Source organism: Camarhynchus parvulus, chromosome Z (assembly GCF_901933205.1).
Source record: "Camarhynchus parvulus chromosome Z, STF_HiC, whole genome shotgun sequence".
NCBI lineage: Eukaryota > Metazoa > Chordata > Aves > Passeriformes > Thraupidae > Camarhynchus > Camarhynchus parvulus.
The window spans coordinates 54992705-55007499 of record NC_044601.1 but is presented as its reverse complement, the minus strand read 5'-3'; the positions used below and the strand labels follow the sequence as shown (position 1 = coordinate 55007499).

At 38.0% G+C, this 14795-nt stretch overlaps 1 protein-coding gene across 2 annotated transcripts in view; it reads left to right on the top strand.

The window, feature by feature from the left end:
* PARP8 (poly(ADP-ribose) polymerase family member 8) overlaps positions 1 to 14795 on the top strand; it is a 120187-nt gene that overhangs the window by 74318 nt on the left and 31074 nt on the right. Inside the window, exons 10-15 of one of the 2 annotated variants that reach the window (XM_030968227.1) lie at positions 2154 to 2220; positions 3560 to 3685; positions 4212 to 4316; positions 5867 to 6431; positions 8681 to 8734; positions 8838 to 8933. In XM_030968227.1, the coding sequence (XP_030824087.1) occupies positions 2154 to 2220; positions 3560 to 3685; positions 4212 to 4316; positions 5867 to 6431; positions 8681 to 8734; positions 8838 to 8933 (1013 nt within the window). The remainder of the gene's footprint in view (positions 1 to 2153; positions 2221 to 3559; positions 3686 to 4211; positions 4317 to 5866; positions 6432 to 8680; positions 8735 to 8837; positions 8934 to 14795) is intronic. The other variant, XM_030968228.1, reaches the window with a different exon arrangement.

The window sequence follows — 14795 nt, the reverse complement described above, 5'->3', positions numbered from 1 at the left end:
CTTGCAGTACAGGCTGTCAGTTCATGCTTTTATCTGTGGGAGAGCTCTGCCTCTGGAAAATGAATAGATATTTCAAGTCCTGTTTAGCAAAATCTGTCCCAATGAGCTATTTCTATAGGATATGTTGTCCAACAGTTCTAACTATAAGCTATATTCTGTTCATTCAAATAAGCATTTCATTATACCAATCTTTTTTTTCCCCTTGACTGTGGTCTTTCTGTCTGTGGTTTATTACTTCAATCATTTTTGTTAATATACAGATCTTAAACTATGCATTTGCAGTAGCAGGAAGCAGTGTTAATGTTCAGAACATTCCTATCAAAATGTAATTTAAGAAATAAAGAGGTGCAGCAAATATGAGCAGGTGAGGTATATAGAGCAGCGTGCAGTGAGAAATGAGAAGTAACAAGAATATATATATTCTGGATCACTGGCAAGGTTGAGGTGCAAGCACCGTTCCCAGTGCTGCAGCTGGCTGCTTGTGGGAGTGCCAGAGTTCTGAGAGAGGCAGGAGCAGGGCCACAGGCAAGAACTTTGCTGACGTTGGCTTTATGAGTTCAGCTGCTGTTGCAGCCATGTCTCTTTATTTACTAGCAAAGCACAGTGAGATCCACCATCTTTTGTGTTAATTTTGTGAATTCCTCTTCTGTTTTCTTGAGAATACAGAGCCAAAATTTTGTACTGTATCTGTTTCTGCTGTACTACATTCTATTGATTGAGAAACAGGAGCACATTACATTGCAAAGCACACTGGGGGATATGAGCACCACCCTGTAGCTGTGTAATGTACTGATTTTAGGTAGTTCTTCTAGTTAATAGCTTGTCTCAGTAGCGTCTGCGTGGGCAGTTTGTCCCTCATGCCTTAGAAACTTGTCTTAGAGAGGATGAATCAGCCAGTGGAGGTATTGGCATGTCTCAGCTGATTGTGGAGTCTAGACAAAAATTTTGGTCTAGATGTCAGATTTTAAGATTGCTGATTGTAGGTGTAATAATACTTAAAGTATTCCCCATCCCACCAGCCCCCTGTAGTGTGTCTGAAATTTGACAATCCAAAGATGTTGCTATACTTAATGAAATCATTCATCCCTTTTGAAAAAAAATCATTGGTTTGTTTTTAAAAGATGAGTTTATGTTTGATGTTATTTGATTAATAACATTAGAGGAGAACTAACTACTGACCTTTGAACTAAGTAAAATTGCATGGCAAACTTAGATATATTGTATTTTATTATCAAATTTAATCTATTAAAGCAAAATTTGAGTACAACTTGGATATTCTGAATAAAATTCTGCTGAATGGTCAAATTAACATCAAAATATTGATTTTCCATTTCTGATAAAATTTGAACAAACCCCATTTTTTTTTGTTTTAATTTCTTTTTGATTTTACCTTGGTCATTATCACCTTATGCAATACAAAGTATGCAGTCTGTTTATGCGTGTAATATGCTTTGGTTGTTGTCCTGCCTTGAGGCCCTGTGGCTGTCCACAAGTACTGGCTTCCATCTGCCACTTCTATCTAACAAATGTTATTGAAGGACTTTAGCAATGCCACTAGTTAATTTCCATCCTTTACCCTGTATGTTTGCAATTTCTGACATGAATATGGATATACCAGTGTTAGGACAGGCCTTGAGGAAATTTCAGGATGATCCTTAGCCACTGGAATTCGCGTATCAGGCACTTAGATGATGGGTTTTGATCTTGTATTAAAACACCCTCAGGAACAAAATCCAGATACAAATGAGTTCAGTTTCAGTCTGGACTTCCTTTGTAGCCACAGGAACTCTAGTGTGTATAGACTACTTACTTGGGCAAAAGTTTAAAATATTAGGTGAGATGAACTCTCAGTCCAGATACATTTAATCTGATGCTGCTCATTACTTGCATAATGTATATGTATAAAAAGACATATTTTTGTAAATAAAATAAGTGGGAAGAGATACATTTGGGAGAATTCCATGTGTAAAATTGTAAATTGTATTGGCTGAGGTTTCAAAAAGGGCCATTCCTTTCTTAATCCTTACCATTGCTTCAATTTAATTGTCTGTAGTCAAGCTCCACAAAGAAGAGGGTCCTGAAATAAGACTTACGTGGTCATGAGTTTGTCATTACTGCTGTAAGTTCACGTGTCAAATGTCCTTTTTCCCTAGTGCCAACTGTGGATGTATTTCAGATCTCTACTAAGGAAAGATTTGGGCTGGGACATCAGCTGAAAAAGTAAGTCTAGAATAGTACAAACCTATATTTATAGGCAAATATTGCACTCTCTTAGTTACTGGACCATGTCAAGTAGAGTAAAATTCATGTTGTCAGGTTTGTTGTTGGATTAAAGTATCTTGAAGTTGTTTATCTTTAAATAAAAGTCAATATTTGCTATTTTAAGTTTGGATTTGACAGCTGTTGATGAGAACCTGATTTGTGTTACTTGGCAGAGTTTTCTGTCACTTTGGTACCTTTTAGGAAGTAAGCTATAAAAGGTATAAAGACCATATCTAGGAATGTTCAATTTCATGTTCTTGCTTAGATGGTGAAGCCTCTGAAATAGGAGTCTTTTTGAGCCCCATGCATACCCTGAGGGGGCTATGCTTTCATGGTTGCCTCTAGGATATACCACAGAAATTAGGCCATCCATGTTTGAGGACAGTCAAAAAACCTGGCAGTTTCATGTGGTCATAGTACAACTCTTTTTAATACAATTTTGCTGAGTCATCTCTTTGCATATGCTTTTATACATGTGATAAATTTTTAAGTATATAGGCTTTAGTATCTCACCATTACAACATTAAGAAACCCCTGAGGAAAAAAAAATCTTGTTTAGTGTTTTAAGAAATTCAGTGCAGCTTTCTTATATTCTTACAAATGAAGCAAGTTATTAAAATCTCTATGGTACATGACTTTGAAGGGAAAAAAACCAGAAATGCTCCCTCAAAATGTTCTCTTAAAATGTTTTGCTATTTACGCTGTCTGTGATTTTTGCACCAGGTAATTACTAAAGGTTCCCATATGACATTTTCAAGAACATAGCTGCACAGTTCACAACTGAGCAGGACTAAAAATTCCCATGGGCCCAGTGGTCCCTCATGGCTATGGCAATGGGATATTTCTTTTTTTCACCAAATTCAGCCTTGATTTTATCACTATTAAGACCCCCACTGCCAGATTAGTCAGAGAACAAGGTTCTGCTTAGCCATGCAGATGCAGTAGCCTGTGGTCATGTGAGAGGTAGACCTCTGTAGCTGGATTTGGTGCCCTTGACTCAGTTTGTCTCTAGACCTCCATGATAGGGATAGTCTGCATAAGTTTTGCAGTTGCAGTGGTTCTTCACACAGACTGTATTCTCATTAGAAGTCTCATATTAAATTAGTTCTATGTGGGAAAAAAAGGGTTTTTGAGGAGCTGGGGCAGCCAGTCACTAATCCACATACATGACAGAAAATTTCAGCTGTAGAGTGAGAACAGTGCATTGTCACCTGTGTGTGACCACCGAGAGCATAGTATTAAAATGAGTATGTCCTGGCTGGATAGGAATACCTTTCTTTTCTATCTTAATTTGCAGAATCATGCAGACATTTGTTACACAACAGTGGAAGAACAGTAAAGAAAAATCTAACTGTACGCACAATAAGAAGGTGTCTGACAAAAAGGTGAAATCCCCTCTGCACATCTTTTCTACATTGCGCAGGTAATAGCAAGAAAAATGGGCTGTTATTACCATAAACTGTTCAAAATCCACAGCAGACCTCACAAGGTGAAATCTTGACTTTTCTCCACAGAGAAGTTCTCTATTTATATCTTACCTCATGGGTTTCCTGTCCTGATGTCCTTTACATGACATCAGGAGTGAACTAGGTACTGTTGCAGCTTCTAAGATTATTAGAAGCCAGAGCATTTCAGTGCCCTGCTCTCTGAAACAGCCTTGTTACAACTGGAACTGGAAATAAGTAGTTTTATTTTAACTTATGTTGGTATTTTTATTTTATCTTTACTTGAATAGCAAGAATAAAAATTCAAGTCATACATATGTATAGCATATGTTATGTATATTTTTAAAAACTTTGTTTTTGCAGCTCTTCTTTATACAGTAGTTTGGATATTTAGTTTTTTTAAACTGGAATGATCATAATTGAAAGAATGATTTTTAAAGATGCTGAGCACCCTCCCCTCTCCAGTATTTGACTACATTAATGTTTTCCACTTCTGAAATGCAGGCACAGAATTTCAAAGAGAAAAGGCATTAGAAAGCGTAAGAAAGAGTTAATGAATAGTTTGAATGAATTTGAATTTAATACGATTTCTGCCAGTTGCTCATACTCGTAAGTATATGTAGAATCAGGCTCTGATTTTACCTCTTTCAGGTTTGTGACTATTTACTTTAGTGTGTTTTCCTGATTATGGAGGGTTGACAGATCACTCCTTCGATTCAGTTACTGAATTTGAATTGAATGCTTCTTTGAATATTACTTCTTTTTGATGAATTTTACCTTTCTAAATTCAGAGTATGAAAAAGAGATAGAATACAGCAATTGCTCAGATTGAAAAAGGAGGGAATGCCAAAAATGACAAAACATTATTTGTTCAAAGGTAGAGGAGGAAAGACAGTGTTTTGAGTAGAAGTCTTATCCATTCCCTACCAAGCAATACACTACTGCCAAACACAGGCTGTAGCTTGGGGCTTGTTTTTATTCAGAATACAAAATCAGCCCATTCTTTTTCCTCTTGGTTTGGGAGCTTAAGTCCAGAGATGGCTCAGCCCAAGTGCAGGGACCCTCTCTGTCCCCGGGGCACCAGTCCTACCTCCCATCTGCAGGAGGGTGATAGTGAGCCAGCTGCTTACAGTGAATCAGCAGCCTCCACCTGCATCCTCCACTGTCAACACTTGCTAATGGGGTGGGGAAACCTGCCAGCCTCTCCCCTTGGGTTTTTACTTCTCTATTTGATGCAAAAAAAACCCCACCAAAAAAAACCCAACAATAACAACAAAAAAGCCACCCAACAAAACAAAAAAACCAAAGCAAAGCAAAACAAAACAAAAACAACAACAAAAAAACCAAAACAAAGGAAAAAACCTCCAAAGATTGGTGTTGCTTATAAAACATAGGAAAATGATTCAGCATACCTGTTACAGGTTCTTTGCAAGGACAGGGGAATGTGAACCTTACAGAAATGTGACAGTTTGTGTGAATGTTGTTTCATAAAAACCTTTTGTTCTTTACTTCCTGCGTTTGTAATTTCGGTCTCTCACATTCTCATTTCTCGTGGTACAGGGTTAGAATTTGTCTATAACCAGAAAGAAGGGTAAATTTGTCTTTCACAAAATGCCCAGATTATTAGGATGATTTTAAAATAATATCCTTTTCATCTGAATTAAATTTAATGTCTCCAAGTTTCACTGGTACTTCATTGTATTTTCCATTGGATCTGAGCATAGAATTTCTTATGCTGCTTCCAGAATACAATAACTTTCATGGGATCATGCTGTGATCATTACATAGAAAATACAGATTTTGATAAGGAAAATCTGTTATAAGAGGTGGATTTCATTTTGAAGATAATTTCTTGAATAATTGGTTTGTTTTGAGACACAGAAGACCTTACAAAAAGCTGTAAGGTCACAGGTCTAACTTCTACTTGAGTAGTTGATTGTCTTTTTGATTGATGAGCTCATGTGTAAATAGAAGTTGTTTGTTTTGATATTGGAAGATGTTTTGTATTATATTTGTTTATTAGAAGGCTGGGTTGCTTTTATCACTAGTGAAAAATATAAACCCAGGTGACTCTTAGGAGTCTTTACATCTGTGTGATCTTGCTTGATTTGCCCAGGATTTTGATTATTCTCCACCTTTTCCATGTTCTTTATGCTAAGGTCGCCAAGTTATCCTCCACCTGGCTGTGGTAAGAATAAATCAAAACTGAAGTCAGAGCAGGACGGCATCTCCAAGACCCACAAACTGCTGAGAAGGACTTGCTCTAGCACAGTGAAGGCGGAGGATGTGTGTGCCACAAAATCCCACAGAACCTTTGGCCGCTCGTTATCGAGCGACCCGAGGGCTGAACAGACAATGGCTCTCAGATCGCACAAACTGCTGAGCCGAGCTTGCTCTGCAGCTGTCAAGCAGGAGGAGTGTATCTCTTTAAAGCCCCATAAGGTGTTAAATAGGTCGTGCTCTGGGGATCCTCGATGCGAGCACAACAGCACCTTGAAGCCCCACAAACTTTTAAGCAGATCCTGCTCCAGTAACCTTAGAATGGAAGAATTGGATGGATTGAAGAACCACAAGTTGCTCAGCAAGACTTACTCCAATGCCCCTAAATCATCCAAAATGGAGCCTTTCAAGGAGTCCACCATGGCAGAGAGCAGGAGGCTCTCTCTTACCTCAGGGCTTATTGGTATCTTAACACCATCCTCATCATCACCTTCACAAGCTGCTGTGCGTAATATTTTTTTTGTATTCTGCTCATTTTCCTCCTATTATTTTCCAAATGTGCTATTATGCTTTTTGTGTGAAGGCATTAATACTTAGGATATATGATAGTGACTATATTAGATATACTAGGGGACAAGAGCAATGAAGTCAGCTTTTTAAGGAGGATTCAAACAACTGTGCATACACATAAACTTAAGTTATAAAATCAGAATTTGCTGGGGTCAGGACAGAGATTGTATGTGTCATGTTGAAATGCAGCTCAACACACAGCTGCTGGCCATGGGAAAAATTCAGTCACCCACTTCTTCCCGGCATACTTCCTACAGGAAGAAGGGAGAGTGTGCACTTCTGTGCTGCAAAATTAGGTTGGTTGCAGAGGACTTCTATAATTTCCCTGCTTGTTTTGTGGGGGAAACAACTGTCCATTAGATGGTTTGAGTGCCATGTCACCTCTCCTTCTAGTCTTTGCATCTGCCATCATCATCATCATCATCACCATCATATTGGAATGAGCTCACCCCTTGCACATTTGTGAAGGGTTAAACTTGAACCTGCAAATGTGTTTGGAGACATTGGAGGCCACACAAGGAACTGGGCTCATGCTGGCCCTCTTACTCTCCTCTGAGACATGATCAATTGGGAAGACAAAGGGCAGCATATACTCTTGCATTTAAGAGCTTTCAAAATCAATTCTTCTGCCTATACCTCCTTGAAGATGGCTTTTTACTTTAGAAGGAAGAGTGGGTTTGTTTGCAGTCTTTCAAGACAACAGCCTGTTTTTTGTGTTTGATGTGGGGAGAAGTGTTTAGAAAATAGTTCTCTCTACTCCCTTTGCCTGGTGGTACCTTGGAAGCTGATTCTTCCTTCAGATGCCATGCATATGTTTAAAATAGTTCATTCTAAATAATGAAATTATATTGAGTGCACTATGTTTCATGGTAATTTAGTTTAATAAGATTTAAGCTGTGCTCTTCAGATCTAAAGGCAGAGATACACTATCATAAGATCATTTATATGTATGCTGTGTGGTTGACTTATGTGATGTGCACAGCAAAATTAATTTAAGATGAGCCATCAGACTTTATTCTTGTTGCAGTTTAGAGGTGCACTTTTTTTCTGATTCAGCAGAGAATGTATTACCATAGCAAGACTTTTCTCTCCTGACATTAATAGGAAAAGTCCCTCTGGTTTTTTAAGATAATGAAGAGCTGACCAGGTTTCATTACTGATGTTATCACCTGATGATGAAAAAAGGCAAGCCCTGTTTGGCAGCCTATAAAACCTACCCATAATTTATTGCTTCAATGCACTTACTTTGAGAGGAGATCATCACATACATGGTCAGATGTAGTTTGACTTTAGTGGAAGGGCATCAAGAGTCTTATTTCGCATTTTATATGCAGGCATCAGATATATGGGTAACCTAGGTGCCTAACTGCAGTTTGAAGTCAGTGGAATGTAGAAGTGATGAATTAAGATACTGAGTTCCCTTCAATTCTCAGCTAAAATATGGGAGTCTCATATATGAATACAAGTAGGATTGTTTCCCAGAAGAAAAATGAAAAAGCAGTTAAGCAATTAAACAGGAGAAAAATGAAAGGAAATAACCCTATTAAAAAAACTGCCAAAGCACTGTAAATGAAGCTGATGTAACTCTACTCAAAACAATGTTTGATTGAAACAGATGTCAATCTGGAGGGAAGTCTGAACCTCACTGACTCTTGTTAACAGAAGTTACTTCTAATGTATGTTGTTGTGTGCTGAAAGAAAAATAATTTGAGTAGTACTGAGCATAAAGATCTGTTAGTGCAGTGTTGCAGAAGTGAGACCTTAGTACATATAAAATAAAAAGGTTTTCAGCCTTACTGAGAGTTATGGTAGTCTTTCAAGCCTTAACATGCAGCCCATATTTGGATAGGCAATATGTAGTGAAAACGCAATGGAAATTACCAAACTTCAGTTTATTAGGATGGAGTGAAGGCACTGTGTTTTCATTTGAGATTAAAGTTTCTCAGATGCTGAGATACAAATCTTCATCAGATTTCAGAACTAGGAAGAAATACTAGAAACCTACGCCATACTCAGTAAACAGTAAAGGGATTGATTATTTGTAATGCCTGGTTCACACAAGTGAGAGATCTCTTTAGATGGAAATTGTTTACATATTTACATGCAAAAACCTACAGATGCTTTTACCATTTCCTTATAATTAGTCTGCCAACACTGAAGTTGCCTCAACTTTTCCCCTGCAGCAAAATTATGGTGCAAAATGCATTCCAGTGCGAGACCGTGGCTTTCTTGTGCAGGTAGGATGTCATATCCTATTCATATATGAAACACTGTGGAGCATGAGCTGACTTTTAATTATTTTTAAGCAGATGCTGTTATTCTCATTTTCATTGTTCTCAGACTATTGAATTTGCTGAGCAGCGGATACCAGTACTGAATGAATACTGTGTAGTTTGTGATGAACCTCATGTGTTCCAGAATGGCCCTATGCTGAGGGTAAGTGGTGTGCTGGTAAAACAATGCATGTTATAGTGCCTTGAATAGCTGTAGACATAAAAACCTGTTGGAAAACCATTAAATTATTTCAGACGCGTTTCATCCTTATACTCTTTTGAGATGCAAAAATATGAAGCATATTAACTAGACTTTGCTGTAAATTTGGAAACAAAAAAGTCTTACAAGGAAGGGAGAGAGAAATTAGGCTTGTATCATATCACAGAAATGAAAAGGGGCATGTATTTCACTGAACACTATTGTGCTGCAGTAGTCACAGCCAGATGACAGAGAGAAATGCATTAGAGTGTTTTCCCAGTGCATTGGCATTCTTCTGAAAGCTTAGGGCACCTCATCCCTGAGCTTTTATCAAGCCATGACCACGGTATTTGCATACACTGGTGTTAATGCCAGCACTCTGCAAAATTCTTCTGACCTTGTTTTGCTCACAGGCTGCTGGAATGAGCCATTCTCAAACATGATAAAAAAGGCAGTAGAAGGAGCTGTTCTGTGAAGTGCCTGATCAGTGACCCAGTGCCTAGCAGTGACCCAGTCTAGGAGTCTAGGAGCACTGTTGTGGCTCAGTATCTCCAAAGTTAGGCAGCTCTTCCTTTCATTCCTCTATGATTTGGAACAGAATTTTGCCTGCTGATCATTGTAGCCTCTCTCATGCTGTTGGTGGAACAGTGGAAAAGAGTAAGATTGGTCATGAGAGACACACTGCCTGGAGCTGCTGGATCAGTGCAGCTTTGTGAAAGAGTATATTAACAGAATACAGTTCTTAGCTTTAGGGCTGGTCTTGCAGTTTAGAATCCTCTTGTTTCACCTGCCCTTCATCCAGTAGTGAAACAGGAGTAACCTAAAAAGATTAAAGCCGTGGAAAACTAACTCCAGTGAATAAATGGTTTGATAACAGGCAATTTCTCCACAGCATGGCCAGCGACTGCCCATAAGCTGAAGCAGATCTTGTCTGTGATAGTTCCATGGAAGTAAATTCAGGAGGACTATTGCTCTACCTGGTAGCAGAAGTCACCTCAGTGTCACTCCCCATGGCAATGACTGGCACCAGGGTCAGGCATTCTGACTGCATTCGGGATGTGCAAATGGGCTGTTGGCAGAATTTGAAAAAGCATATACATACCATACAAACAGTTAACACTGTTTAAGTCATGGTTAAACCCCTATAGTTTTGGATATCTAATCAGAGTTATTTTTGCCTCTTCAAGCTCATATCTATCTTTTAAAAGAAAGGTTTTCTGACAGGTTTATCAGTAGCCAAAACTGATTAGAAGCCTGTAAAAAGGCATCAGTTCCTCACTGTTTGTCTTTGAATACACTACTATGTATATTACCCGTTACAGAAAGAGATAAGACAAAATCAGTAATGTTGGAAGAGTGATTAAAGTTTGAAAAACATAATTATTTAAGTTATTGGAATTTATCTATTATCTATAGGTCAAAGCAAACAGTAGGATTTATTCTACTAAAAAGAACCAGAATGTAAAGTTATCTACTCTAAATGAAAAAAAAATCTAAATTCCTTCTTTCCCACCATAAAGATTAAAATCTCTCAGAATTACTCTTTTGTGTCTTCAGTTTAAAGGATCATTTTATAGCTATCTGTTTAAGAGTTTGTCAGCATTTCACGACAGAAGAAGCTGCAACCATCTTTGCTTCTGAACGTATATTCATCAGTTCCTTTGAAGTAGCATAACCTGACAAGCTTGGCAAAAACGAAAGAGTGTCTATTATATAACCTAGGAAAAATTAGATACCAGGAAGAAATCTAGCATACTCTGTGTATGCTTGAATGGCTCAATAAGCAATATAGAGCCATTAATGAGTTTGCACTTTTGTAGAAGGTGAGAAAGGATCTCAGTGTGAATTGAGCATTAGCTTGCCCTGGAGTGTGTTAAGGAAATTTATGTTTCATTCTACTGAGAGCTCTGGCCAGGGGCAGCTTGAAGAAGTCAGTTTGTGGGGTTTATATATACATGCTTCAGCTGAACACACACATACATGCATACATATATATGTGTATATAAATAACATGTGTGAGGAGAAAGAGCATTTTCTCTTTAGTACTGCTGCCAGAGTGTATCTCAGAAATTGAGTACTTTTGTTACAAGAATGCAGCAAGCTTTCATTTAAGTCAAGGCTGCATGCAGTGTGGCCTTATTGAGGATCCCTGACCTTTTTGTAAAGATTTCTCTCTTTGGGTACCACAGTAAACTCACCAGGTTTTGGAATGGTGGGTGCCTTGCCAGGGTGCGCTTTGCAAGAGTATCCAGATCTCATTTTCTACAGATGCCTGCATCCCAAAGGCATCACATGAAAGATTCTCTCTGCAGCAGGTTGTGTCACAAGACATGCCACAGGCTGTATAGTTCTGGGTCATTCACCAGTTTCCCCCATTAAAATTTAGCTCCTCCATACTGATACACGGGAGTTCTTGTCTAGGTGTGGGTATTCTTAATGGTGATTTTCCCTTCTACATTTTGGACCTTTTTTTTCAACAGCAAAGACCTATGAAATTATAAAAGCATAATACAGTTACTGCTTGAAAAGTTACTTTAATATGTGTATAGGTTTGATTTTCTGATCTTTTATGGAGTTTTATGCAGTTATAAAGAAGCCGCAGAGAAATTTGATTCTCTGATCCTCCCAAATGTCAGCCCGGTGCCTTTCCTGAACTATCATGTAGTTTATTAATTGTCTTAAATGCAGTTTAAAAAATTGAGCAATTGCCATCACACAACAATTACAGTCTTTTAAAACTGTGAAGTGCTAGGCCTGTTCACAAACTCTGACACTGTACATAGTTTTTTGTGCTAGTTGTTACTGACTTGGGAAATTCAGATGTCTTATCCTCACAACAGCTGAAGAAACCATCTGAAACTGAGAGATAAAGCTTTTTTCTTTCTGCAGGCTATCATTTTATCTTAGTTGTAAAGTATCTTTCAATCAATCTCTCTCAGCAAGCTTTCTTCTCAGTATTGTTTCATTTGCATAAATAACCTTTTCTGGGGGAGTAGTCTGGCTTTAATATCTATTTCAATTTAAGTTACTTTTTAAAAATCCTGACATCTTTTTTCCCATAAGATAACAACCACTTGATAGCAACAAGATGTTTCAATTTGTATGGCTTTATTTAGGCACTAGATCCACATGGCAGACGTATAAGGCTATGGAAGATTCTGTTGCAGAACAGCTGCATGACACGATTGAATATGTTTGACCTGATGATTTTAGAGTGGACATCTGTCTTGATGTCCAGAGCCCTCAATCTGATCATGCAAATGTTCCCTACTGGTTCAGGAATCCTCGTTGTACATTGAAATCTTGAGGTGTTTTTAGGCCTTCTTAGTCCTTTATTGAGGATAAATAAAGGGGCTGCTTTCTTGGCTTACTGAAGACGAATAAGTAAGAAATTCTTATATTTCTCTTAGGAATTTCTTTACAGAGCAAAATGAGTAACCAGCTTTCTTTTGAGCTCCAAAATTCCCCGAAATTCAGAAGACCAGACTTAAATACTGAGTTCCTCTGTGTACTCCACAAGTTTGTGTGTGTGGAAAACAAAACAGATTTGGTAGATGGCGTGATCTTAGTACATGCCCGAACCTAATACCCTCATGAGGAACTGCACCTGTATTACTGTGAAGGCGAAGAACAAAGGTTCTCTTGAATGGAAGAAGGAGTCTTGGAAAAGTACTACAACACATCATGGAGGTGTAGCACTCTTCTTTATAAAGGCTGATGGCCCACTGCTTCACTCCATCCACTTAAAAAAACCCAGTAGTAAAGTAGGTAATGTTTTCCCATAAGTATTCATACCTTCCCCGGATAAGATGGGGATGAATGAAAGTTCTCATCATAGCATGTTTCTTTTGTATTTATTTCAAAAGCACAGTGAGATCTAAGTATTATTTGCAGTGCACCAGAAGTTATAAAAGCCAAATTGGATGTTTAGAGATACACACTTATATAGAGTACCACCAAAATTGGAAAATTATTTGAAATCACTGCGTGGAATGATTTGCAGTTGTTCTGCAAAGCAGAAGAAAAATGCAGTGAATACACGGATCCTAAGAATAAAAAATATAATTTAAGCTCTTACGTAACATGGACCAATGCTATTTCATGCAGTCATTTCTAATGATGATCAGAATCCTGCATGTTTCACTTTTCACAGAAAGATTAAGAAACAGTTTTGAAATCATTAGCAAGTGTTGGGACTGCAGTCTGTACATCCAAACAGCTCCCTTAACTCATATGAAGAATCACACTGCATCTTCCTGCAAGGCGGCCTGGGCTACAGAGCTCTCAGGAGCTCTGCCATCTTCCGGAGTAGCTCCTTGCTCTGTTTTGAAAAAGGGGAAAGTTAAAGGTCAAACACAGGTTTGATGGAGGAGACACACAGAAGGCAGACATGGCAAATCTACTGAAAAAAGTAAGGGTCTCGTCATTTGAATTATTAGCGTCATGTTCCCTTTGTTTTCAACAGAGAAGCTGTTTAGATGAGTGAGAATGGACTATTATGTGTTTGTAAAAAATGGCTAGGTTTGGATTGTCTCAATAGCATTGTGGAATGCTTTGAAACCTAACATTTTCAAACAGTTGGTATTTCATTCACATCTGTGTTGTTTAAATAGTTACATAAATTATCCTGATTTCTGTCAAACTACAATATTAGATTAAATATTAAAAACTAACCTAGGAAAGTTGAATGACTTACACAAAACACATTATGAAATACTGACAGATTCTTGCATGGGGCATGTGTCTCTAGTGAAAAATTCCTGAAACTGGAATTTGTTTCATCCACTGCCTTACACTGGCTTTTGAAGATCTCCAAGAATGGAAACTACACAGCCGCTCTGAGCAACCTGTTACAATGCTTGATAAAGCTTTAGGAAAAACTTATTTTAGCTTTATCTAAAATTTTGGAAACGTTTAGATAAAGTTAGTCCTGTATGAGAGAATAAAAGTACTGACTGACCTCTAAAGGTCCTTTTCAACCATCTGATTTGGCTCATCTATCTCAAAAATGTATTTTCCAAAGCAGATTTAAGAATGTAATAAAGAAACCTAAGGATTATTTGGTTCAATGTTAGAAGGCTATTAACTTCTTTTAATGCTGTATGAAAGTCTTCCTTTTATTATTACTAGAATATTCTAGGGAAGGACTAAGTTGCATTTTAATAATGCAACAGTTTTGCTGCTGTAACAGTAGAGAAATAAGTTGTTTTAGGAATTCACCATATACTTCTATTACAAACATTTCATATAATGAGATCACAAGTCATTAACAAAAGTGGTTATTATATTCAAGGATCTGATTAAAAGAAGTGCAATAAAAATATGATATCATATTTGAAGACTAGAGTTAAGAAAATGTCAGTCCTCTCTTTAAGAAGGGCAAGAAGGAGAGGATCCAGAGAACTCCACCCTGGTCACCCTCACCTTGGTCCGTAGGAAGGTGATGAAGCAGCTGACCCTCAAAACCATTTCCAGGCACATTAAGGTCAAGAAAATCTTCACAAAGAGTCAGCATGGTTTCACCACTGGGAATTCATACCTGACTGACTTGATTAAACTTCTTTGAGGAAACGACTGGTCAGGTAGATGAGGGGAGAGCAGTGGATTTTGTGGATATTATCTGCCTGAATGTGAGTAAGGCCTTTGGCAGTGTCTGCCATAAGATCCTTTTAGACAAGTTGTTGATGTGTGGCCTAAATGAGGAGATGGTGAGTTGGGATTGTCTGGGCCTCGAGTGTGATGTTCAGGGTGAATTTTACTTAGGGGTCAGCAACTCACGGTGTACCCCAGGGATCAGTAGTGGGTCCAATCCTGTTTAGTACCTTC